Source organism: Salmo trutta, chromosome 19 (assembly GCF_901001165.1).
Source record: "Salmo trutta chromosome 19, fSalTru1.1, whole genome shotgun sequence".
Taxonomy (NCBI): Eukaryota; Metazoa; Chordata; class Actinopteri; order Salmoniformes; family Salmonidae; genus Salmo; species Salmo trutta.
In genome coordinates this window covers 37,534,291-37,560,010 of record NC_042975.1, presented here as the reverse complement: position 1 = coordinate 37,560,010, position 25,720 = coordinate 37,534,291, and the positions used below count along the sequence as shown (strand labels likewise).

General features: G+C 41.4%; 1 protein-coding gene across 1 annotated transcript; it reads left to right on the top strand.

The window, feature by feature from the left end:
• Nucleotides 1-292: 292 nt before the first annotated feature.
• On the top strand, nt 293-24,105 carry LOC115154527 (SWI/SNF-related matrix-associated actin-dependent regulator of chromatin subfamily A member 5). The gene is made up of 24 exons (XM_029700828.1): nt 293-462; nt 1,337-1,426; nt 1,786-1,952; nt 2,157-2,257; nt 2,544-2,644; nt 10,633-10,812; nt 10,938-11,093; nt 11,226-11,357; nt 11,917-11,985; nt 12,843-12,952; nt 13,085-13,311; nt 14,510-14,631; nt 14,910-15,062; nt 16,584-16,716; nt 17,680-17,825; nt 18,486-18,614; nt 19,061-19,171; nt 20,896-21,009; nt 21,635-21,757; nt 21,892-22,024; nt 22,196-22,314; nt 22,568-22,780; nt 23,414-23,524; nt 23,750-24,105. Exons 1-24 carry the CDS (start codon nt 406-408, stop codon nt 23,816-23,818), a joined length of 3,066 nt encoding a protein of 1,021 aa, XP_029556688.1. The 5' UTR covers nt 293-405; the 3' UTR covers nt 23,819-24,105.
• The last annotated feature ends 1,615 nt before the right edge of the window (nt 24,106-25,720 follow it).

Sequence of the window (25,720 nt, the reverse complement as noted above, 5' to 3'; positions counted from 1 at the left end):
AAATACGGTTTTGGTAACAGCTGACAGTAGGTTTTCCTCAAATAAACTATCGAATGACGCAAATATAGCCGTCAAAATGATCAATGCTTTGTAGTTATGTAACTTTTGTAATGTTATTTTATTTTCTGAGCTGCAGCCCATAGGTACAATGTATGAAATAATGAATTTAAATGTTTAAGTAACTTTAAACTATAACCGTTCTGATTTTAAATTTAAAAAAACGTACTGTAAGTCTAGTAAACATTTTTTGAAGGGACTTTTATTATGAAATTTAGCCGTTTGATAATGTGACCTTAATGTCGCTAGGTTCACAATGCTCTATCTAATGACGTACCAAGCCTATTTGCTGTATAATAACTTACACAGTCTGGTCTAAAAACTCATGATAAAAACAAAGTCCACAGAATGTCAGATGAAGAGATTCCGTCAACTTCCAGAGAGCATTTACCCGAAGACGAAGAGGTGAGCATTTGAAAGCAGACATCTTCTTTTCCAGAAATAAGAGATAGAGTGTTAGTAGCTAGCTAGAAGTTTGCAGTATTGTTGATTTGGGGGGGAACATGGCGGGAAGGAGGCTTGCACATCTGCATAGCTGTCTACAGATGCTAGCTAACTAGATACCACCAGGTCAAACGCTGACCAGAAAACATTAGCTACAATGCTTGTCGTCGTGCAGTTGAGAGAAATGTAGCCAATATTCCCGTAGACTTTTAAATCCTGCCAATTTCAGTCTGACAAGCCTTGGAGTCCCAGAGCAACACAACTGCCTGTATCTGTAGCTTGTCGTCTGTTTCACTTAGCCCCAGGCAGCACACCGCACAGTCGCATGCAGCAAGACCAGCCCAGAGCAAATCAGCTGTCTACTTTCAACACTAGCTGCTTGTTGCGCTCTGGGGACTGTTATTGGCTACAGTAGCTAACAATTTCATGTTTATGTTTGTGAAAAACAGGCGTGGTGAGGTGTACCTAACTGCTTGAACTTTAACATCGGTTCAATTGAAGGCAGAACTTATTGCACATTTTATAATAAATAATATGTGAACGTGCTCAAAATGTATTATAATTGATTGTGCAACAAGCATCACATGTAGCAAACTTTCTCGACCTTCAACCATAAATCTATATTGATTAAACGTATTATAGAATAATGTTGCATGAATTCACAGGAAATTGTATACAATACACAGCACATTCCCGTATAAGATCACTGAAATAGCCATACAAAATAGTTTTCAATTGCACGTTACATTGATTAAATGTTAGTGAATCATATGCCAAATAAATATGTACAATTCAGTGAGCATGTCATAAAGTAGTCTACTGTGTTTGTGCTCAGGCAAAAGACCCCCCATTTCAGCTGAAGCCACCTCCGAAGGCTTTGCTTAAGGCGGAGGGAGCGGTGGATCCAGAATACGAAGAGAAAAGGGTGAGACAAATTGCTTTGTCACAAACTCTCTCTGTGGATTCATTTGAGATTTTAAAATGCAATTGCAAGTTGAATGATTACATTAGGAAGTATCACGTGACACCGATTAGTCACAGCATTGGTTGAATTCTGTGCCAGATATTTGAGAAAAACATAACATTTTTTTCCCAACTTTTGCAATGGGCTCCCCACTGTGGTAAATGTGTGGAATTGCAGTGTGTAGTGAGACTGCAGTGTACAGGGAGAATGTGAGTGGCAAAATTACAGTTAAGCATGACATTGATCTCATATCCTTACTAGTCAAAAACAACTTGTTGGTGTATTTCTGTATTTTTTTCCCCCCTGTCTTTTTACCATAGAAAACAGATAGAGCGAACCGGTTTGAGTTTCTGCTCAAGCAAACAGAACTCTTTGCCCACTTCATCCAGCCTGCGTCTCAGAAGTCTCCTACTTCGCCCCTGAAAGTGAAACTTGGACGACCTCGCGTTAAACAGGACGAGAAACAAAATCTCCTCTCCGTTGGAGAGTATGTGGCTGCTGACTTGTTTTAAGAGTCTTGCCTTTATTTACAATTTTCTAAATGTCAGGTCTATGTTATTGTAAATAAACACGCTATATTGGTGAATAATCCATGAATAATAAACAATACAATCTGTTTACCATTGTAGCAAAGCATACTATTTGTCCGCCACCTGTGTTTTTACAGTAACCGCCACCTGTGTTTTTACAGTAACCGCCACCGACGCACAGAACAAGAAGAAGATGAGGAGTTGTTATCTGAGAGCAGGAAGGCAGCTAACGTCTTGGTTCGCTTTGAAGAGTCCCCATCCTGTACGATGTTTTCATATAGCTTTTAAATGCTCATTTTAATAGTCAGCCCTCCATGTAAATTAACTGTAGCAGGTGTAACTCAGTGTTGTATTCTAGCAGGTGTAACTCAGTGTTGTATTCTAGCAGGTGTAACTCAGTGTTGTATTCTAGCAGGTGTAACTCAGTGTTGTATTCTAGCAGGTGTAACTCAGTGTTGTATTCTAGCAGGTGTATACCTTTAATACTAATTAGCTCCCATTTGAGAACTGCTGATGATTTGTTTTTTTTCCTCCTTGTCTTTTTCCAGATGTAAAAAATGGAGAGCTGAGAGATTACCAAATCAGAGGTCTCAACTGGATGATCTCCCTTTATGAAAATGGCATTAATGGCATCTTGGCTGATGAAATGGTAATAATGACTGTACCTTAAACATAGAATTAACAATAGTTGATGTTTACTTGCCTCCATTAAGTGCCAGAGCCATATATTGATATCCAAGTGTAAAGGGACATCCACGCCAAGGATGATAAAGATAGACTATACATAACTATAAAACGTTGGCAAGCATCCACACTAGAGGAAGGTTTATAGTTCTGCAGTAGGGGTAAGCAAACTTTTTGGCTTTAGGGCCACATCAGGATTTTGAAATTCAACAGAGGGCCAGAGAAAGAGCAGTTATTTTAAAATATATAGGTCCATTATAAAATCGACATACTTTCTATCTAGTTTTAGACGTTCGAGTGTGGCCTGGGGTTTAATTTTTTCCCCAAAACAATCATTTCCCAGGTCATTATTTTTACTCAAACCTCCCGCCTGTGTGGGCTGTAGTTTGCCAACCCCTGTTCTACACTCTAGGCTACACCTGTCAATCAACTGATCAACGCATCCTACTGAACGCTGTAGGCTTATTAATGTAACACAGACCATTCACTATTTTCATGGTGTGTTCATTTTCATAGTGACTACTGCAAATAATACTTCAATGTAGATAATAATATAGAAACACATATTTAAATGTAGCAATTCAACAACAAACGCTGTTTAGCCTGTGCATCTTCATGTCATGCTTGCCTCGTTGTTCTAGTCGTTTGCGAGTGATTTCCATTTTTCTAATAGTTGTCAAATCTTATTTTTTGCTGTGCTCATCTGTCTGTTCTGTGCACCATTTGCAATGCAACAATGTTATCACCAGCTAAAGTAATCACACCAACACTCTTTCTCCTCAACACAATTGGCCCAGCGTAGTCCGGGTTAGGCAGTCATTGTAAATAAGAATTTGTTCTTAACTGACTTTCCTAGTTAAATAAAGGTTAAATATATATTTTTTTAAATACTGTGAAATGCTTATGTACAAGCCCTTAACCAACAAACATGTTTTATAAACTAAAGTAAGAAAAAAAACAATACAATAAAGTTACAATAACGAGGCTTTATACAACAGGTGGGTCTAATCCTCAATGCTGATTGGTTTAAACTGCATTCCAGCCCGTGTCTATTCCACGAGTTACCACCGGCTAAATCTATGAAGTTAAAATGCCTATTTACTCTGTTCCATCTGACTGTGCAGTCCACTTTCTCATCAGCCCAGGCAGGGAAGTTATAAACTTGATCTCCACTATAAAAAGCATCTAGACATTATCTCACATTTCTTTTAGACTAATATTTCGTTTTCAACAGCAGAGATTTGTATAAACCTTGCTGTCTGTCTTTCCAACATTTGCAACATTGTTTAAAAATTAAAATTCGATCTCCAGCTGTCCCATAGTAATGAACGTGTTGAGACGAGACATACACGCAGGCAGCGTTTCACAGCCAGTCGAAATCATGAGTCAGCTTTCATAATGACTCCAACACCATCATTAAGTTTGCTGACGACACAACATTGGTAGGCTTGATCACCGACAATGATGAGACAGCCTATAGGTCAGAGACCTGGCAGTGGTGCCAGGACAACAGCCTCTCCCTCAACGTGAGCAAGACAAAGGAGCTGATCGTGGACTACAGGAAAAGGAGGGCCGAACACGCCTCCATTAACATCGACGGGGCTTTAGTGGAGCGGGTCGAGTGTTTCAAGTTCCTTGGTGTCCACACCAACAACAAACTATCACGGTCCAAACACACCAAGCCAGTCGTGAAGGCACGACAAAACCTCTTCCCCCTCAGGAGACTGAAAAGAATTGGCATGGGTCCCCAAGATCCTCAAAAAGTTCTACAGCTGCACCATCGAGACCATCCAGACCTGTTGCCTCACTGCTTGGTTTGGCAACTGCTAGGCATCCGACTATAAGGCGCTACAGAGGGTAGTGCGTATGGCCCAGTACATCACTGGGGCCAAGATTTCTGCCATCCAGGACCTATACACTAGGCAGTGTCAGAGGAAGGCCCAACAAATTGTCAAAGACTCCAGCCACCCTAGTCATAGATTGTTCTCCCTGCTACCGCACAGCAAGCGGTACCGAAGTCTAGGTCCAAAAGGCTCCTTAACAGATTCTACCCCCCAAGCCATAAGACTGCTGAACAGGTAACCAAATGGTTACCCGGACTATTTACATTTACATTTTAGTCATTTTGCATTGTGTGCCCCCCCAACCCCTCTTTTACGCTGCTGCTACTCTCTGTTTATTATATACGCATAGTCACTTTAACCATACCCACATGTACATACTACCTCAATAAGCCTGACTAACCGGTGTCTGTATATAGCCTTGCTACTCTTATTTTTCAAGTCTTTCTACTGTTGTTTTATTTCTTTACTTACCTACACACACACATACCTTTTTTTCCCTTTGCACTATTGGTTAGAGCCTGTAAGTAAGCATTTCACTGTAAGGTCTACACCTGCTGTATTCGGCGCACGTGACAAATAAACTTTGATTTGATTTACCCCAATCTACAGTACATGTACAAATTACCTCGACTAACCTGTGTCCCTCACATTGACTCGGTACCGGTACCCCCTCTATATACCCTCGATATTGTTATTTTATTGTGTTACTTTTTTATTGTATTTTTTATTTTAGTTAATTAAGTAAATATTTTCTTACCTCTATTTCTTGAGATTGTTGGTTAAGGGCTTGTAAGTAAGCATTTCACGGTAAGGTGTTACCGTTGTATTTGGCGCATGTGACAAATAACATTTGATTTTTATCATTTTTAAGGATATATACAAAGAAATGTCAATTGAAAAAAGGTCAAACGAAACGAAGTGCAGCTAGTTTGCAGTCTTTCCAGCTTCAGTTTGACATGATTGTGTTAGCTCTGTTGTTGGCTAGCTCCTAGAATAACAGTGTCCTAACTAGAGAGCACATTTTCTATGCCCGGCGAAACCGTGCCTCATAAGCTCATTGGATGTATCCAACTAAATGACTCTAGAAAACAGCTTACACAAATGCAAATGCAGCTACTGTTGGGATAAAGCAAGGGATAAAAAGTTGCCAGCCAGTATAGCAATGGAACATTTTAGAATAAATGACTGGGTTGCGTCCATAGATGCAGAACAAAAAGACTGAACGACTGGGTTGTGTCTCTGGTAGGGTTGCAAAATTCTGGGAACTTTCAATAAATTCCCTGGTTTTCCCAAAATCCCGGATGGAGGATTCCTGGAATCAGGAGGGAATAAACATGAAACCTGGAATCTTCCAACAAGGATTTCTGGATAACCAGGGAATTTATTGAAAGTTCCCAGGAATTTTGCAACCCTTGTCTCTGGCAACTGAATCGATAGAATGAACGACCAGCCGGCTTGGTAGATTTGTGTCGGGAATATAGCTTGTGGAATGATGAAATAGTATGAATAAATTCATCTAAATAACGTAAATCATTATTTGAATATGTTTGTAACCCATTGTATAAAGTGATAATCCCCCTAGGCCGGTGTTGGGAGGATACATTGGCACGGTTTGCCGGCCATCGACTTCGGCTCGGGCCTAACAACACCCGTGCCAATATATCCTCCAAACACCGGCTTATTGGGCATTATCACTTAAATATACAGGGGGTACCGGTACCGGTACCGGGGTACAGGTTAGTCGAGGTAATTAAGGTAATAATAAACAGCGAGTAGCAGCAGCTTAAAAAAGGGGGTCAATGCAAATATAGTAGTCCGGGTAGCCATTTGATTAACTGTTCAGCAGTCTTATGGCTTGGGGGTAGAAGCTGTTAAGGAGCCTTTTGGACCTAGACTTGGCACTCTGGTACCGCTTGCCGTATGGTAGCAGAGAGAACAGTCAATAACTAGGGTGGCTGGAGTCTTTGACACATTTTAGGGCCTGGTATAGAGGTCCTGGATGGCAGGAAGCTTGCCCCCAGTGATGTACTGGGCGATATGCACTAACCTCTGTAGCGCCTTGCGGTTAGGCCATTCATTACAGGTGTAGGATCTTAATTTGAGCCAATTTGCTACAGCAGTAAAATAATCCTGCATAACCAGGAAATGTGGATTATAATGAATTTACATTTTTGTAGGGGTTGATGCATTATTTATGAGGGAAAATCAAGTCTGAAATGTCAAATCGGAAATTGCAAACTTCAGAAGCCTTTTTAACCTTTACGGGTTGGGTCCTAAACTGGGAAGGTTGTCGCTAACGTGCGCTAATGTGACTAGAATGACGTTGTATGCAACAGCCAACTTTCCGGGACATAAACATGTCTTATATGAGCAGAAAGCTTACATTCTTGTTAATCTAAATGCACTGTCTAATTTACAGTAGCTATTACAGTGAAAAAATGCCATGCTATTGTTTTTTTAACCTTTATTTAACTAGGCAAGTCAGTTAAGAACAAAATCTTATTTACAATGACGGCCTAGGGACAGTGGGTTTACTGCCTGACACTGTAAAGTCCATGGAGAATAAGAGCACCTCCTCCCAGCTGCCCACTGCACTGAGGCTAGGAAACACTGTCACCGCTGATAAATCCACGATAATCGAGAATTTCAATAAGCATTTCTCTACGGCTGGCCATGCTTTCCACCTGGCTACCCCAACCCTGGCCAACAGCTCTGCATCCCCGCAGCAACTGGCCCAAGCCCCCCCCCCCCCCGATTCTCCTTCACCCAAATCCAGACAGCTGATGATCTGATAGAGCTGAAAAATCTGGATCCCTACAAATCAACTGGGCTAAACAATCTGGACCCTCTCTTCCTAAAATTATCTGCCGCCATTGTTGCAACACCTATTACTAGTATGTTCAACCTCTTTTTCGTATCGTCTGAGATTCCTAAAGATTGGAAAGCGGCCACGGTCATCCCCCTCTTCAAAGGGGAGACACTCTAGACCCATCCTGCCCTGCCTTTCTAAAGTCTTCGAAAGCCAAGTGAACAAACAGATCACCGACCATTTTGAATCCCACCGTACCTTCTCTGCAATGCAATCCGGTTTCCGAGCTGGTCACGGGTGCACCTGAGCCACGCTCAAGGTCCTAAACAATATCATAACCGCCATCGATAAAAGACATTACTGTGCAGCCATCTTCATCGACCTGGCCAAAGCTTTCGACTCTGTCAATCACTGTATTCTTATCGGCAGACTCAACAGCCTTGGTTTCTCGAATGACTGCCTCGCCTGACTCGCTAACTACTTCTCAGATAGAGTTCAGTGTGTTAAATCGGAGGGCCTTTTGTCCGGACCTCTGGCAGTCTCTATGGGGGTGCCACAGGGTTCAAACTCGGGCCGACTCTTTTTTCTGTATATATCAATCATGTCGCTCTTGCTGCGGGTGATTCTTTGATCCACTTCTACACAGACGACACTATTCTGTATGCATCTGGCCCTTCTTTGGACACTGTGTTAACAAACCTCCAAACGAGCTTCAATGCCATACAATACTCTTTCCGTGGCCTCCAACTGATCTTAAATGCAAGTAAAACTAAATGCATGCTCTTCAACCGATCGCTGCTCGCACCCGCCCGCCCGACTAGCATCACTACTCTGGACAGTTCTGACTTAGAATATGTGGACAACTATAAATACCTAGGTGTCTGGCTAGACTGTAAACTCTCCTTCCAGACTCATATTAAGCATCTCCAATCCAAATAAAATCTAGAATCGGCTTCCTATTTTGCAGCAAAGCCTCCTTCACTCATGCTGCCAAACATACCCTCCTAAAACTGACTTTCCTACCGATCCTTGACCTTCGGCCATGTCATTTACAAAATAGCCTCCAACACTTTACTCAGCAAATTGGATGGAGTCTATCACAGTGCCATCTGTTTTGTCACCAAAGCCCCATATACTACCCACCACTGCGACCTGTATGCTCTCATTGGCTGGTCCTCGCTTCATATTCGTCGCCAAACCCACTGGCTCCAGGTCATCTATAAGTCTTTGCTAGGTAAAGCTCCACCTTATCTCAGCTCACTGGTCACCATAGAAACACGCACCCATAGCACGCGCTCCAGCAGGTATATTTCACTGGTCATCCCCAAAGCCAACACCTGCTTTGGCCGCCTTTCCTTCCAGTTCTCTGCTGCCAATGACTGGAACAAATTGCAAAAATCACTGAAGTTGGAGACTTATATCTCCCTCACTAACTTGAAGCATCAGCTGTCAGAGCAGCTTACCCATCGCTGCAGCTGTACACAGCCCATCTGTAAATAGCCCATCCAACCAACTACCTACCTCATAACATATTTGTTTTTGTTTTTCTGCTCTTTTGCATACCAGTATTTCTACTTGCACATCCTCATCTGCACATCTATCACTCCAGTGTTAATTGCTAAATTGTAATTACTTTATTTGCACACACTGTATAGAGATTTTTTTATTGTGTTATTGACTGTATGTTTGTTTATCCCATGTGTAACTCTGTATTGTTGTTTTTGTCGCACTGCTTTTGCTTTATCTTGGCCAGGTCGCAGTTGTAAATGAGAACTTGTTCTCAACTGGCCTACCTGGTTAAATAAAGGTTATTTAAAAAATTACAGCCTCCACTCTTCTGGGAAGGCTTTCCAATAGATCCTGGAACATTTCTGCAGGGACTTTCTTCCATTCAGCCACAAGAGCATTAGTTAAGTTGGGCACTGATGTTGGGCAATTAGGCCTGGCTCGCAGTCGCGTTCCAATTCATCCTAAAGGTGTTCGATGGGGTTGAGGTCAGGGCTTTGTGCAGGCTAGTCAATTTCTTCTACGCCGATCTCGACAAACCATTTCTGTATGGACCTCGCTTTGTGCATGGGGGCATTGTCATGCTGAAACAGGAATAGGCCTTCCCCAAACTGTTGCCACAAAGTTGGAAGGACAGAAACATTTAAAATGTAATTGTATGCTGTAACGTTAAGGTTTGGGGTAGGTAGCGTTCTCCTGGCATCCGCCAAACCCAGATTCGTCTGACGGACTGACAGATGGTGAAGAGTGCTTCATCATTCCAGAGAACGAGTTTCCATTGCTCCCGAGTCCAATGGCGGCAAGCTTTACACCTCTTCAGCCAACACTTGGCATTGCACGTGGTGATCTTAGGCTGCTCGGCGATGGAAACCCATTTCATGAAGCTCCCAACGAACAGTTCTTGTGCTGACTGATGTTGCTTCCAGAGGCAGTTTGGAACTTGGCAGTGAGTGTTGCTACCGAGGACAGATGATTTTTACACGCTACGCGCTTCAGCACTCGGTGGTCCCATTCTCTGCGCTTGTGTGGCCTACCACTTCACGACTGAGCAGTTGTTGCTCCTAGATGTTTCCACTTCACAATAACAGCACTTACAGTTGACCGGGGCAGCTTGTTGGAACTGACTTGTTGGAAAGGTAGCATCCTATGACGGTGCGACGTTGAGAGTCACTGAGCTCTTCAGTAAGGCCATTCTACTGGCAATGTTTGTCAATGGAGATTGCATGGCTGCGTGCTCGATTTTATACACCTGTCAGCAACTGGTGTGGCTGAAATAGCTGAATCCACTAATTTGAAGGGGTGTCCACATACTTTTCTATATGGTGTACATAGGAAAATATGGGCTTCTTCTGACATTGAGATGCGCTGTCTGTCGTGGATCATCAGTCTTCAAAGTCTTCCTATAATTCATGTGGATACCAATATGCTTACATGCCCATTTATTGAGAAAAGCTCACCACACACTCTGCCTCTCCCCTCCGAGCGGCTATTCCTTGCGCACCTAGAACCTAGAACGCTTTAATGGAACGTATTTTGGATTGGTTTTTGACGTTGTACTGTTGGGGAGAGAGGGATAAAATCGCACAAAGTTATCCCAACGATAGCTATTGTTATTGTTCTCCACTGTTTTTATAGTTATTGTTGTAGTGTGGACGCTGCTGTTCACTTTTATTTTTTTTATTGTTATTGTCCTTGGTGTGGATGGCCCTTAAGTCTCTGGTAAGTGCCACTAGTTGTGAGTCAAGCTTATGCGATGTATGTATGACAGGTTGTTTATTTGTTTATTGACCACAGGGCTTGGGGAAGACCCTCCAAACCATTGCATTGCTGGGATACCTGAAGCATTACAGGAACATTCCTGGCCCCCACATGGTTCTGGTTCCCAAATCAACGCTACACAACTGGATGAATGAGTTCAAACGCTGGGTACCAACCCTTAAGGCAGTCTGTCTCATCGGGGACAAGGATGCAAGAGTATGTCCTGTTCTTTTCTCTTGATTGACACTGATTAAACATCCCCTTTCATAACACATTATCAGGTGGGTAGGTAACCAAGACCACTAATGACTCCTTTGACAAATGTTCTCCTTATTCACCAGGCGGCTTTCATCCGTGATGTTATGATGCCAGGGGAATGGGATGTTTGTGTCACATCCTATGAGATGGTCATCAGAGAGAAATCTGTCTTCAAGAAGTTCAACTGGAGATACCTTGTCATTGACGAAGCTCATAGGATAAAAAATGAGAAGTCAAAGGTATGAACTCAAATTCAAATAATTTAGGGATAAAACGTTTCTTTTTCTACTTTCAATTAATGAAGTTTGGCCTATACACAATTATTTTTTTATGATTTTTATGTAATCTTTACATTAATCCTGTGTTGTCAGCTCTCAGAGATTGTCCGTGAGTTCAAAACCACCAACCGTCTCCTCCTGACTGGAACACCTCTGCAGAACAACCTCCATGAGCTGTGGTCACTCCTTAACTTCCTGCTACCTGATGTCTTCAACTCTGCCAACGTGAGTCCTGCCTCTGTTTGTTCTCTCCATGTATTCCTCTTGTAGTGATATTCTTCCTTTAGATTCATGTGACTGGAATACCAAATCGAGGAAGAAAATAAATTCATATATCGCTCCAGGCAAAAGGAACTGCATTCTTTTGTTGTTTTGTATCAAAAGACCCTCCAGCAGTATCTTAATGTTTTTTGTTGTTCCATTTATATCATCTAGTTTGAATTCGCTTCAGTCAATCACTGAGCTCAGCCCCACCTGACATGCTTCTTGTCTTTCCATGATGTGTCAGAGGGAAAGGTAGCCCCGAGCATAGGCTTCCCCCCTCAGGCACTGCTCTGTTCTATTGTCAGTTCCTCCCAGTTTGTCTGGGATCCCTCCCCCCAGTTACCCCCAGAGGCAGTAGCTGATCATATGTATCCTGTCCTTTTCTCTAACACAATCCCCTCTACAACTGAAGCCAAAGCAGAATCATCTTTACTTTTTTTTCCTCTCTAAAATAACTTTTGCACTTTCATGGAAAATGTATGTGTTAAAAACAAAAGGAACATTTTTCTTTAATTCTCAGGACTTTGATTCTTGGTTTGACACCAACAACTGTCTTGGGGACCAGAAGCTGGTGGAGCGTCTGCATGCGGTAAGCTGTGTTTCACACTTCCATTACGTTCCGAGTTCACTGCAGATTCCTTCTTATCTATATTTATTTTTAGTATACATAATACATCCCGAGTGGCACAGCGGTCTAAGGCACTGCATCTCAGTGCAAGAGGCGTCACTACAGTCCCTGGTTTGATTCCAGGCTGTATCACATCCGGCCGTGATTGGGAGTCCCATAGGGCGGCGCACAATTGTCCCAACGTCGTCCGGGTTTGGCCGGGGTAGGCCATCATAGTAAATAAGAATTTATTCTTAACTGACTTGCCTAGTTAAATAAAGGTTAAATAAAATAAATAAAACAATTATATACACTGAGTGTACAAAACATTAAGAACACCTTTCTACTATTGAGTGGCACCCCCTTTTGCCCTCAGAACAGCCTCAATTTGTCAGGGCAAGGACTCTACAAGAAAGCATTCCACGGGGATGCTCGCTCATGTTGACTCCAATGCTTCCCACAGTTGTGTCAAGTTGGCTGGATGTCCTTTGGGTGGTGGACCATTCTTGATACACATGGGAAACTGTTGAGTGTGAAAAACCCAGCAGCGTTGCAGTTCTTAACACAAATTGTGTACTTGGTACCTACTATATGCCCTGTTCAAAGGCACTTAAATATTTTGCCTTGCCCATTCACCTTCTGAATGGCACACATACACAATCCATGTCTCAAGGCTTAAAAATCCTTCTTTAACCAGTCTCCTCCCCTTCATCTACACTGATTGTGTATATCATGGAAAGAGCAGGTGTTCTTAATGTTTTGTACACTCAGTGTATGTAAAGATATACATGTAACACATGGGTAAAAAATAGATGAATTAAAGCATTTGCCTTGTTCAGGTGCTGAGGCCTTTCCTTCTACGTCGCATTAAAGCTGAAGTGGAGAAAAACCTGCCTCCCAAAAAAGAGGTGAAGATTTACCTCGGGCTGAGTAAGATGCAGCGAGAATGGTATGTGTTTTTTTCAAATACTTAGTACTTCCCAGTGTTGGCAATAGCTTTTGTTGGTTCAATGTTTCTACCTATGAAATTCAAGAACAAAATTATTTCAAATGAAACAACATTTTGTTCTATTTTTGTTAGGTACACACGGATTCTGATGAAGGACATTGACATCCTCAATTCTTCTGGAAAAACTGACAAGATGCGTCTCTTGAACATCCTGATGCAGCTGCGGAAGTGCTGCAACCACCCATACCTGTTTGATGGGGCCGAGCCTGGACCCCCCTACACCACCGACACTCACCTGGTAACCAACAGCGGCAAAATGGTTGCCCTGGACAAACTGCTGCCCAAAGTCCAGGAGCAAGGTGCTACATTCTCTCTGATCATTAAATGCTTTTACTGTAGTTTATCCCAACAATTAATTAGAGGGGTTAAACAAAGAATACATTATTCATGTAAATTTGATGTCTTTATCTCAGAGTTTTGATCTGTGGTTGTTACTGTACATTTTCAGTTGTAACAGACTGTGCAATAGGTTGTATATACAAACTCTGATAGATTGAAGTACATAATGGTTCTTTAAAACCTATTAAGCATCGTATTCTTTTTTTTCAATTTTTGCCTAAAATGACACCCAAATCTAACTGCCTGTAGCTCAGGACCTGATGCAACGATATGCATATTCTTGATACTGTTTGAAAGGAAAAACTTTGTGAAAATGTTATATTAATATAACACATTAGATCTGGTAAAGATAATACAAACAAAAACATATTTGAAATGCAAGAGAAAAGCCATACTTTCAGATAGGAGTCTAGGTGTAATTTATATTTTGGCCACCAGATGATAGCAGTGTTTGTGCAAATTCAGACTGATCCAGTGAATAATTACATTACTGCACAATATTTTGTATCAAGTCTGCCAGGAGTTTGCCCAAATGTGCTGAATTGGTCAATTGATAGGTTTTCAAGTACATAACTATAGAGAACATTCAAAAATGCTATGGTAAAAAACGAATTAAAGTTTACAGACTCCCAGGAATGTCATACATGATGGATCATTAGCTTATACACTAACTTTCACATCTAGGCGGGGTGAGTGTGGAGCCAGAGACAGCAGTGGGGTCAAACTGTAGACCCCAGTTCCTACATTTGAACATAAAAAAGTATTTTATCAAACAAAATGATGCTACATTTTATCTCTGGGACCCTCAGGATGACAAATCAGACACCCATCTCGTAGAGGTTAAAAGGGCAAGGACAACCTCATAGGATGCAGGCTCAAAGGTTTGCATTTTGTTGAAGGATATCAGGATTCACATGTAGAATTTAAAAAATTTTCATGAAGCTTTCATGATGAGAAGTTCATTTGACAATCAAATTAGCCATGCTCATTTAGAATTAATCAAACCTTGCTGCCATGCAAGAAACCTCATTAATCATTTTCTGCCATGTTTTTTTTCCCTTTGTGGAGATTGCTTTTGAACTAGAGCTATGTGACCTGATATTGTATGCTGTTCTGTTCCCTAATGGAATGACTGCGTTTTGTCTCATTGGTTGCCAGGGTCTAGAGTCCTCATCTTCAGCCAGATGACCAGGGTCCTTGACATTCTTGAGGACTACTGCATGTGGAGAGGTTATGAGTACTGCCGTCTAGATGGGAACACTCCACACGAAGCCAGACAGGTACGGGGCATGACTTCAGCTGATGAGGCCTCATTGACCACAATCACAGGTTCCCATGGAAACCATAAGGAGCTGTATTGGAACAGTTCAATCTAACCTACTATGTTCGTGTTTTTGTAGTATCTTCACTTCAAAACACTGTACTTTGCCTATTGTGCTCGTACTGACTGTGCTTGTAAAATTTGTGTAAAGTGTAATTACTTTAACTTCATGAAACAAAACTGATATTTTAGATATTGTGTCTAACTAATGTATGAGCTTTATGGCCATGTTTCAAGGAAGCCATAGAGGCCTACAATGCTGACAACAGCAGCAAGTTCATTTTCATGTTGAGCACCAGAGCTGGAGGTCTGGGCATTAACCTGGCAACTGCAGACGTCGTCATCCTGTATGACTCCGACTGGAACCCTCAAGTGGACCTGCAAGCAATGGTTAGAAACATTTCAGTTGTGGCTTCCTTGGAAACACTTATATGTATGTGAACACTTTCTGAATGCACTGATATATATAATATATATTAGTGCATTCAGGAAGTATTCCCACCGCTTCACTTCTTCCACATTTTGTTACGTTACAGCCTTTTTTTTCTCATCAATCTACACAATACCCCATAATATCAAAGCAAAAACAGGTTTTTAGAATTTTTTTGCAAATGTATTAAGAATATAACTTAAATATGGCATTTACATTAGTATTCAGACCCTTCACTCAGTACATTGTTGAAGCACCTTTGACAGCGATTACAGACTTGAGTCTTCTTGGGTGTGATGCTACAAGCTTGGTACACCTATATTTGGGGAGTTTCTCCCATTTTTCTCTGCAGATCTTCTCAAGCTCTGTCATGTTGAATGGGTAGCTTCACTGCACAGCTATTTTCAGGTCTCTCCAGAGATGTTCGATCGGGTTCAAGTCCGGGCTCTGGCTAGGCCACTCAAGGACATTCAGAGACTTGTCCCGAAGCCACTCCTGCATTGTCTTGGATGTGTGTTTCGGGTTGTTGTCCTGTTGGAAGGTGAACCTTCACCCCAATCTAAGGTCCTGAGCGCTCTGAAGCAGGTTTTCATCAAGGATCTCTTTGTAGTTTGCTTCGTTCATCTTTCCCTCGATCCTGACTAGTCTCCTAGTCGCTGCTACTGAAAAACATCCCCACAGCATGATGCTGCCACCACCATGCTTCACCGTAGGGATGGTGCCAGGTTTCCTCCAGACGTGAAGCTTGGCATTCAGGCCAAAGAGTTCAATTTTGGTTTCATCAGACCAGAGAATCTTGTTTCTCATGTTCTGAGAGTCCGTTGGGTGCCTTTTGGCAAACTCCAAGCAGGCTGTGATGTGCCTTTTACTGACAGGTGTGTGCCTTTCCAAATCATGTCCAATCAAGTGAATTTACGACAGGTGGACTCCAATTAAGTTGTAAAAACAGCTCAAGGAGGATTAATGGAAACACTTGAGCTCAATTTCAAGTCTCATAGCAAAGGGTCTGAATACTTATGTAAATAAGGTATTTCAACTTTTTTTTAATACATTTTCAAAAATGTCTTATCCTGTTTTCACTTTGTCATTTTTGGGTATTGTGTGTAGATTGGTGAGGGATTTTAGTTTTTTACTTCCATTTTAGAATAAGGCTGTAACATAACAAATGTGGAAAAAGGGAAGGGGTCTGAACTTTTTGAATGCACTGTATATTAAGCATTTGGAAAAGTAATTATTAGTCGGTAGTAAGTAGAAGTAATTATTATTCAGTATTAAATAAAAGCAAATATGACTTAGTAGTTATTAGTTAGAATTTCACACATAAGTGACTAATACTATGTCATGCATACAAAAATACTAGTAATGTTAGTTTGTAACACTGGCTTGTATCTTGTCTTTTACTTTTAAAAAGTGTCTTGTTTCAAAGAAATAGACACCTCCATACACTGAGGCAATCAGTGTGTTTGTTTTTGCCTCTCTAGGACAGGGCTCATAGAATTGGTCAGAAGAAACCAGTGCGTGTGTTCCGCCTCATCACTGATAATACAGTCGAAGAGAGGATTGTAGAGAGAGCTGAGATGAAGTTGAGGCTAGACTCCATTGTTATACAACAAGGTATTCAGCATGGTTTTAATTTGCAACTTCGTGGTTTGTCATTCCATGGCTTTCAAATCCATGTAGATCATATAAAATTACTAGAGGGGTTATGTCATAAACCCTCAAAGTTCCATAATGGGGTGAAATTTGCAGCCAGCTTGGTCAGGAAGAAATCCAAAACCAGTCTAATTGAATGGCAGTCGAGGCATAATGTAGGTGATGCATTTCCTGCTTTTACTTACACAGGAAAATAAAAGTAAGGCATGTGATGTATCAAAAATGATGTAACGGAATTATAGTCAACATAAAATATTGTCATATTATAATTACAGTATGGATTTATACACATTTTCTGGATAAACAGCATCTAAAATATATGTAAACAGACCATAAATGTCTCATATTTTGTTTTCTTGGAAAGCTGAGTGCTATTATATGATACAATATCAGTACCTGCTGCATTTATAACTCAGCCAAGTCCTATTCAGTGCATTGAATGGAATGTTGGCATATTGAACTGCCTGGCTAGCTAGTTAACACACAGTGCAGATACTTTCTTCACATTCATTGTTTTTCACAATATCTTATCACAGCACTGACAAACTGTGGTTGACCAACTCCCTGACCAACATGGCTGACCTTTGGACCATCATAAGAAGGTTCATGTCCATTATAGTATTCTAATTCCTAATTCTATGTTCAAGTCCCTTAAATGTGTCCTTACCTTTTTTTTTTCAAATGGTCTGACTCAGCAGACAGTAAATCAGACTTGGATTTGTTATTGGGACAGGCAAGACAGACCTTGGTTAGGCTTGAGACAAAATTAGACCACACATATATGCTGTACATGCATGCATACATATACTTTAGTACTTTATAGAATGATCTAGACCCTGAGACATGGATGTAAGTGCCTGCTGCAGGGTCTTGTACATTCAGTCCCACACCCCAACTACTTTTCACATCTTTTCAACTTTCCAGGGAGGCTGATGGAGCAGTCCAACAAGCTGGGGAAAGATGAGATGCTGCAGATGATCAGGCATGGGGCCACTCACGTCTTCGCCTCCAAAGACAATGAGCTCACGGAAGAAGACATCAACACCATCTTAGAGAGGGGGGCAAAGAAGGTGAGTGAGGACCATGTGAAGGATCAGTACACAGTGTTTGGTTGACAGACTGGCTGCTTGGTTTTCTGTGCTCACCTGTCCTCACCTGTACCCAATTGTCATACTTGAGTAAAAGTAAAGATACCTTAATAGAAAATGACTCAAATAAAAGTGAAAGTCACCCAGTAAAATACTACTTGGGTAAAAGTCTGAAAGTATTTGGTTTTAAATATACTTAAGCATCAAAAGTAAATGTAATTGCGAAAATGTACTTCAATATCAAAAGTAGAAGTATAAATCATTTCACATTCCTTATATTAAGAAAACCAGATCAGCACGATTTTCTTGTTTTAATTTTAAGGATAGCCAGGGGCATGCTCCAACACTCAGACATCATTTACAAACGAATCATCTGTTTAGTGAGTCCGCCAGATCAGAGGTAGTAGGTATGACCAGGGATGTTCTCTTGATAAGTGTCTGAATTGGACCATTTTCCTGTCTTGCTAAGCATTTGAAATGTATGAAAAAAGTACATTATTTTATTTGGGAATGTAGTGGAGTAAAAGCAAAAGTAGTCAAACATATAAATAGTAAAGTACAGACCCCCAAAAACGACTTTAGTAGTACTTTAAAGTATTTTTACTTAAGTACTTTACACCACTGCCTTTTGACTTATCCTAGACAGCTGAGATGAACGAGCGCATGGAGTCTCTGGGAGAGAGCTCCCTCAGGAACTTCACTGTGGACACCGGAGGAGCAGAGACCAGCCTCTACAACTTTGAAGGGGAAGACTACAGAGAGAAGCAAAAGGTATCAAATTACTACATGTTTTGTCATGACTCAAGGTTAATAGCATCAAAGAGCATTTTGCATTGACATTTTTGTCATTTAGCAGACTCTCTTATCCAAGAGCGACTTACAGTAGTGAGTGCATTCTTTTTCATTCTGGTCCTCCGTGGGAATCATACCCACAACCCTGGCATTGCAAGTGCTATGCTCAACCAACTGAGCAGCTTGATATGGTACTGTACTTTGATTAGCTAAGTCCCTTGTGCCTCAGGTTGAATTTCATCTTAGATATTGAACTTTGTGAATACTGTGTGATAGAGGTAAAGATGGCATACAGAGTATACTATTCATAGATGCTTATGAAATAAACTTTCTGAAACCACCGTAACCATGAAATAAGGTGTGCATCATATACCGTATACTGAGTTGGTTCACCTTGTGAGGGATGGACTGGTCTTTTTTTGTAGCTGAGTATGATGGAATGGATTGAGCCTCCTAAAAGAGAGAGGAAAGCCAACTATGCGGTGGATGCCTACTTCAGAGAGGCCCTGCGTGTCAGTGAACCTCGAGCCCCCAAGGTAACGCCCCCGTCACAGATCAATCACACAGAAACCGCCAACCGCCTTGCTTTGCATCCCTGCTTATAAATTACATGCTTATTCATGTGCTGTCCCAATCAAGGTTATTATACTAAACGAAACTGAAACTAAAATAAAAACAAAATTGGAAAAACAATTTAGTTAAATAAAACATTTCTGAAAAATGTTTGACAAACTAAAACTATACTGAAACTATTATATTTGACTACAAAATTAACTTAAAGGAAAAACCATAAAATTATATTTAGTTATTTTTTTCTTGGACAAGGTTTTCAAGCTTCTAATGGGGTTTTCGAGCTTCTGAATCTGGCAGGTAAATGCTGCTAGTAGATGCCGATGTTTCAAATAGGCCTAGCTTGTGCATCACTATCATTAGCTAACAGGGAAGAAATCCAAAGGTGAGCACTGAGTATGTCTGGGCCAAGCTAGAACAGCTTGTGAAGTTGCTGGAGCCGTTCACAATCTACACCGACCAACTTCAAACTGACAGCCAGTCGTAGTCTGATGTGGTGCCGTGCTTTCTCAACCTTGAGGCACACTTGCAGTCAATTACTATTGCAAAACATTTGGCACAGGTTCTCCTGAAGTCAGTGTGAGCACTTCGCATGCATACTGAATCTTCTGGCAGCCAATTCCGATCCATCCCCTGCAGCAGCTTGCTTGATGGACCCAAGTGTCTCTCTGTCACTTCGCTCAACAGACGGAGCCACTGATGAGGGAAGCAGAGTCTTTTGTACTTCAGCAAATCAGAGAGTACAGCCATGGGGCAGGAGTACCCCAAGAAGATACCAGCAAGATAAATCCAGCAAGCGTCTCGACCACAGTGCTTCATAAATATAGCTTCCTCGCATCGAGGATTGTGTCAGAGTACACTGTCCCAAGAGTCAACCTGGCAGGGCATTAAGTGCCCTGTGTGAGCTGAGGAAATACCTGGAAGAGGTGAAGGGGGGCATGTTTAGAGTCACCTCTCCAGTTCTGGCAGGCAGGGATCGCTGTTTATCCAAAGCTGTACCCTGTGGCACTGGATCTGGTTTCTGCCCCTGCATCCCAAGCGTTCGTGGAGAGAATATTCTCTGTCTGTGGACAACTGTCATCAGGCTTGAGAAACCGAACAACCACCTCACAAAATTTTCGAATAAAAATCTAAAAACTAATAGAAATAAAACCAATATTAAATCACAAACTACAGTAACCGTGGTCCTCATGTTCAATCATTCGTAGGGTTGCAAAGTAAACTACCAGAAATTTGGTAACATTCAAACTTTGTTAACTTCAAACTGGTGGAAGTTCTGAAAAAAAGTCAATACTTGGAATAATTGAGGAGTTAATTGAAAAGAATGCCTTTGTTGATTATATACTTTTTATGTTAATTAGGCTATTTTCTCTTTAACCATATGGTCTATCCACTAGAAACTCATGGGCAATATGGACACAGATATAATAAATTAATACTATATATGAATAAAAAAAAGTGAGTTATTTAAGTATAAATGACCTAAATTGCCATAGATTACCTGTTCATTACCAAAATTATAGAATATTCCGGTAACTTTGGTATATTACCGGTAGCTTTGCAACCCTAATCATTCCTCTTGTTTCCCACTTCTTCCAATTAATGATGGTCAAGAAGTCAGAATGATGAAGAGGTATACATGTTAATCTTGCTCACCAGAACATGATTAATAATGAGGAATGTATTTCAGGCCCCACGTCCCCCCAAACAGCCCAACATCCAGGACTTCCAGTTCTTTCCCCCTCGCCTGTTTGAACTGCTAGAGATGGAGATCCTTTTCTACAGGAATACTATAGGCTACAAGGTAAGACAGCTGTAGTTAAGTTCATTGTCTGATGGATAAATAAAGTGTGCCCATGTTGATATAGGTAGCATTAAGCTTAGCCATTTATAGTCATGTTTTATTGTTTCCTGCACATGGTATTTTGACTTTGATGTCCCTTCTTGCTGGTTCTACTCTACTGAAACAATTTACAAAGTTGAATATTTAAAAACAATATTTTGAAATCTGTTGGCTTGGGCTTTCACAGAGCCAACATATTAGTTGTGGGATGGTGAATAGAGCCCATAGAAGTGTGTCTCAACTCTGACATTTGTGAGCAGCATCCCAAGTGCTTAACTGTGCCAAGGCACTTGCTGCCAAGGCAGACTGCTGAACTGAGACAGATTGGAGCTTTTACTCCTCCATGGTGCCAGAACCACAGAACACAAATACACACACATTCCCCCTATGCCACCTGATCCCAGGGTACATCTGCTCAGTTCTGCCCAGTTAGCCTGGTTCCCCAACAGGCCTGTCTATCGCTTCACCCAGCCTTAGGGGTCTCTCGTCCAGCTTAATAGCGAGAGACAGAGCCGTTCAGTGTTATGTCTCATCAGAGGTTTATTTAATATGAGCTGTGTCCGTCCTCTCCTCTGTTCTGCTGCAGGTGCCCAGGAGCCCTGACATTTCTAACTCTGCTCAGGTGCAGAAGGAGGAGCAGAGGAAGATCGACGAGGCAGGGCCCCTCAGTCCTGAGGAGACTGAGGAGAAGGAGAAGCTTCTTACTCAGGTAATGGAGGGTGCTAAGCTAGACACAACTGTCTAAGATCCCTATAGTGTTTGTCACAAAAAGTGACACATTATTGGACATTCTAAAGCTTGTATCTAACAAGTGCTGTGTTTATGGTGAATGTTATTTTGCAGGGGTTCACAAGTTGGAACAAGCGAGATTTCAATCAGTTCATTAAAGCCAATGAGAAATATGGCCGTGATGACATCGACAACATCGCTCGGGAAGTCGAGGGGAAAAACCCTGAAGAAGTAATTGAATATTCTGGTAAGATACCGGAGGTCCTCATCATCATAATTATCATCATCTATTATTCCATTACAGTTGTTTACTAAAGACCCATTCTTGTATCTGTTTCAAATAACCATGGTTATTACAGCTTATTATCATTTTATATGCTCCACGCTAGTCTTTTCATACTCTTGTTTTATTTTCAAGCCATTTTCTGGGAGCGGTGCAATGAACTCCAGGATATTGAGAAAATCATGGCTCAGATCGAGCGGGGTGAGGCCCGCATCCAGAGGAGGATCAGCATTAAGAAGGCACTGGATGCTAAGGTGAGCTACTTTACATAAGTTGTTTAGATTTTCTAAGTAAGTGCTCATGTATGTTGGATAGTGGCTGATAAGTATTTTTGTATTGATCTTTAAAATGAAATGATTGCCTCTCTAAAACATATTTTCCCTTGTAAATACTGTGGAAATTACTTATTTGAATGTGATACTAGCAACCTTTTATTTTGAGTATGCTCCAAGATTAATTCAAATTTTCAAATTGACGAAATGGAAATGTTGTCTTGATTCATTTCAGGTTGCGAGATACAAGGCCCCATTCCACCAGTTGAGGATTCAGTATGGCACCAATAAAGGGAAGAACTACACGGAGGAGGAGGACAGGTTTCTGATCTGTATGCTTCACAAGATGGGCTTCGACAAGGAGAATGTTTATGAGGAACTCCGACAGTGTGTCCGGAACGCTCCCCAGTTCAGATTTGACTGGTTCATCAAGTCCCGAACTGCCATGGTACAGTATTCCCTGAACAGTTTGACTATGTTATAGCTGTTAGAAGGGTTAGGTGAGCCAACATGGGGACAGGTATTTGATATGACACCTGGACTGCCTCAGGGATAGTCAATAAACCCAGTTACAGTGTCTTAGTGGCCTACTTCTTTGCTTTCTCTGGACCCATCATAAAAACCTGTTTTATTACTTTTATTATAGAAAATAGTACATTTGTAGTGAATTCAGAGATCATCTTGTTTGCTTGCCTCACATTTATAGTAGGTATGGCGGAATATAGAATTGAAATTGTTTCAATGTGTTCCTCCTTTACAAGTTGAGATGGATGAGAATTCATGGGAAAAAAGACTCCTATAGATTCAGTTTCATGCATCACTTGAATACAGAGACACTTACCTCTCTGGAGTTATTTTTCATTACTTTGTGCTTTTGACAAAGTGGTATGTTACATGAACTGTTTTGGTTATTGAAATGTCAATATTATGAACAAAAACTGTAATAACCACACGAGCATATTGAATGAATATATATTTTTGTTGTTGCTACAAACAGACTGGCTAACAGAGAGGAACAGCAGACATACATTGTACTATTGTTTTCTTGTTCTCTGCTAACAGCTGTCTCTTGTTCCCCCAGGAACTCCAGCGACGTTGTAACACTCTCATCTCCCTCATCGAAAAAGAAAATATGGAGATTGAGGAAAAGGAGCGTGCTGAAAAGAAGAAAAGGACACCAAAAAGCCAGACGGTAGTTGATCTTACCATTTCAAAAGAATAATATACAGATTTAAACAATTTTAATGTCCAAAGTCCAACAGGTGTATTGGCTGACCATCTTGAGGATTCTGAACCATGTTACCATGACAAATGGATCAATACTCAAGTGTTAGAATATTAATATTTCATACATACATTGTAACATTTACACATAGACATGCAATTGACTTGATTCTAATGTCATTTTTATTCTAAGGCTCACAAAAGGAAGGCAGATGCGTCATCAGAAGGCACAGGACGCAAAGAGAAGAAAGCGAGAGCCTGAAGATGTCATGTAATTAATGTAGCTCCCAGCAGGCCCAATCCTAACTTGAAAGATAAGTAATTTGATCATTTGATTTACGCACACAGTTCTCAAGTTAGGATTTGGCCCATCAAAAACAAACAGCATTAATCACCCACACAAAAAATACAAACACAACCTTCAATAGTTTTAGTAATTTCTGTGGAAGTGTGGCTTCAAATTTTTAAGACATTTTGTATTACTCTTTTTTGCAATTGTTTGATGACCTTTGAAACTCAGCATGCTATATGTAAACTCAGCAAAAAAAAGAAACGTCCTCTCACTGTCAAATGCGTTTATTCAGCAACATGTGTAAATATTTGTATGAGCATAACAAGATTCAACAACTGAGACATATACTGAACAAGTTCCACAGACATGTGACTAACAAAAATGGAATAATGTGTCCCTGAACAAAGGGGGGTCAAAATCAAAAGTAACAGTCAGTATCTGGTGTGGCCACCAGCTGCATTAAGTACTGCAGTGCATCTCCTCATGGACTGCACCAGATTAGCCAGTTCTTGCTGTGAGATGTTACCCCACTCTTCCACCAAGGCACCTGCAAGTTCCTGGACATTTCTGGGGGGGAATGGCCCTAGTCCTCACCCTCTGATCCAACAGGTCTCAGACGTGCTCAATGGGATTGAGATCCGGGCTCTTCGCTGGCCATGGCAGAACACTGACATTCCTGTCTTGCAGGAAATCACGCACAGAACAAGCAGAATGGCTGGTGGCATTGTCATGCTGGAGGGTCATGTCAGGATGAGCCTGCAGGAAGGGTACCACATGAGGGAGGAGGATGTCTTCCCTGTAACGCACAGCGTTGAGATTGCCTGCAATGACAACAAGCTCAGTCCGATGATGCTGTGACACACTGCCCCAGACCATGATGGACCCTCCATCTCCAAATCAATCCCGCTCCAGAGTACAGGCCTCGGTGTAACGCTCATTCCTTCGACGATAAACGCGAATCCGACCATCACCCCTGGTGAGACAAAACCTCGACTCGTCAGTGAAGAGCACTTTTTGCCAGTCCTGTCTGGTCCAGCGATGTTGTTGCCGGTGATGTCTGGTGAGGACCTGCCTTACAACAGGCCTACAAGCCATCAGTCCAGCATCTCTCAGCCTATTGCGAACAGTCTGAGCACTGATGGAGGGAATTGTGCGTTCCTGGTGTAACTCAGGCAGTTGTTGTTGCCATCCTGTACCTGTCCCGCAGGTGTGATGTTTGGATGTACCAATCCTGTGCAGGTGTTGTTACACGTGGTCTGCCACTGCGAGGACAATCAGGTGTCCGTCCTGTCTCCCTGTAGCGCTGTCTTAGGCGTCTCACAGTACGGACATTGCAATTTATTGCCCTGGCCACATCTGCAGTCCTCATGCCTCATTGCAGCATGCCTAAGGCAGGTTCACGCAGATGAGCAGGTACCCTGGGCATCTTTCTTTTGGTGTTGTTCAGAGTCAGTAGAAAGGCCTCTTTAGTGTCCTCAGTTTTCATAATTGGGACCTTAATTGCCTATCGTCTGTAAGCTGTTAGTGTCTTAACGACCGTTCCACAGGTGCATGTTCATTAATTGTTTATGGTTTATTGAACAAGCATGGGAAACAGTGTTTTAAACCCTTTACAATGAAGATCTGTGAAGTTATTTGGATTTTTACAAATTATCTTTGAAAGACAGGGACTGAAAAAGGGCCATTTCTTTTTTTTTTGCTGAGTTTATCTACGGATGTGTTTTGATGTTTCATTTCTTGTGTAGTTGGTGTGGTGGTGAAATAGCAACCTTTGTCTGTTTGTTTGACACATTGTTATTATGTTACATCAAGCGCTTCCCTGTATGCACCTTATATAACCTGTTGCTTTGCACATATCCTCAGCTCATTTTA

What these genes read in the sequence shown, in the direction of transcription:
- LOC115154527 (XM_029700828.1), top strand. Translation starts at nt 406, where the DNA reads ATGTCAGATGAAGAGATTCCGTCAACTTCCAGAGAGCATTTACCCGAA. An exon ending in ATTTACCCGAAGACGAAGAG is followed by an intron (nt 463 to 1,336) that starts GTGAGCATTTGA and finishes GTTTGTGCTCAG; the next exon opens with GCAAAAGACCCCCCATTTCA. An exon ending in TAAAAAATGAGAAGTCAAAG is followed by an intron (nt 11,094 to 11,225) that starts GTATGAACTCAA and finishes CTGTGTTGTCAG; the next exon opens with CTCTCAGAGATTGTCCGTGA.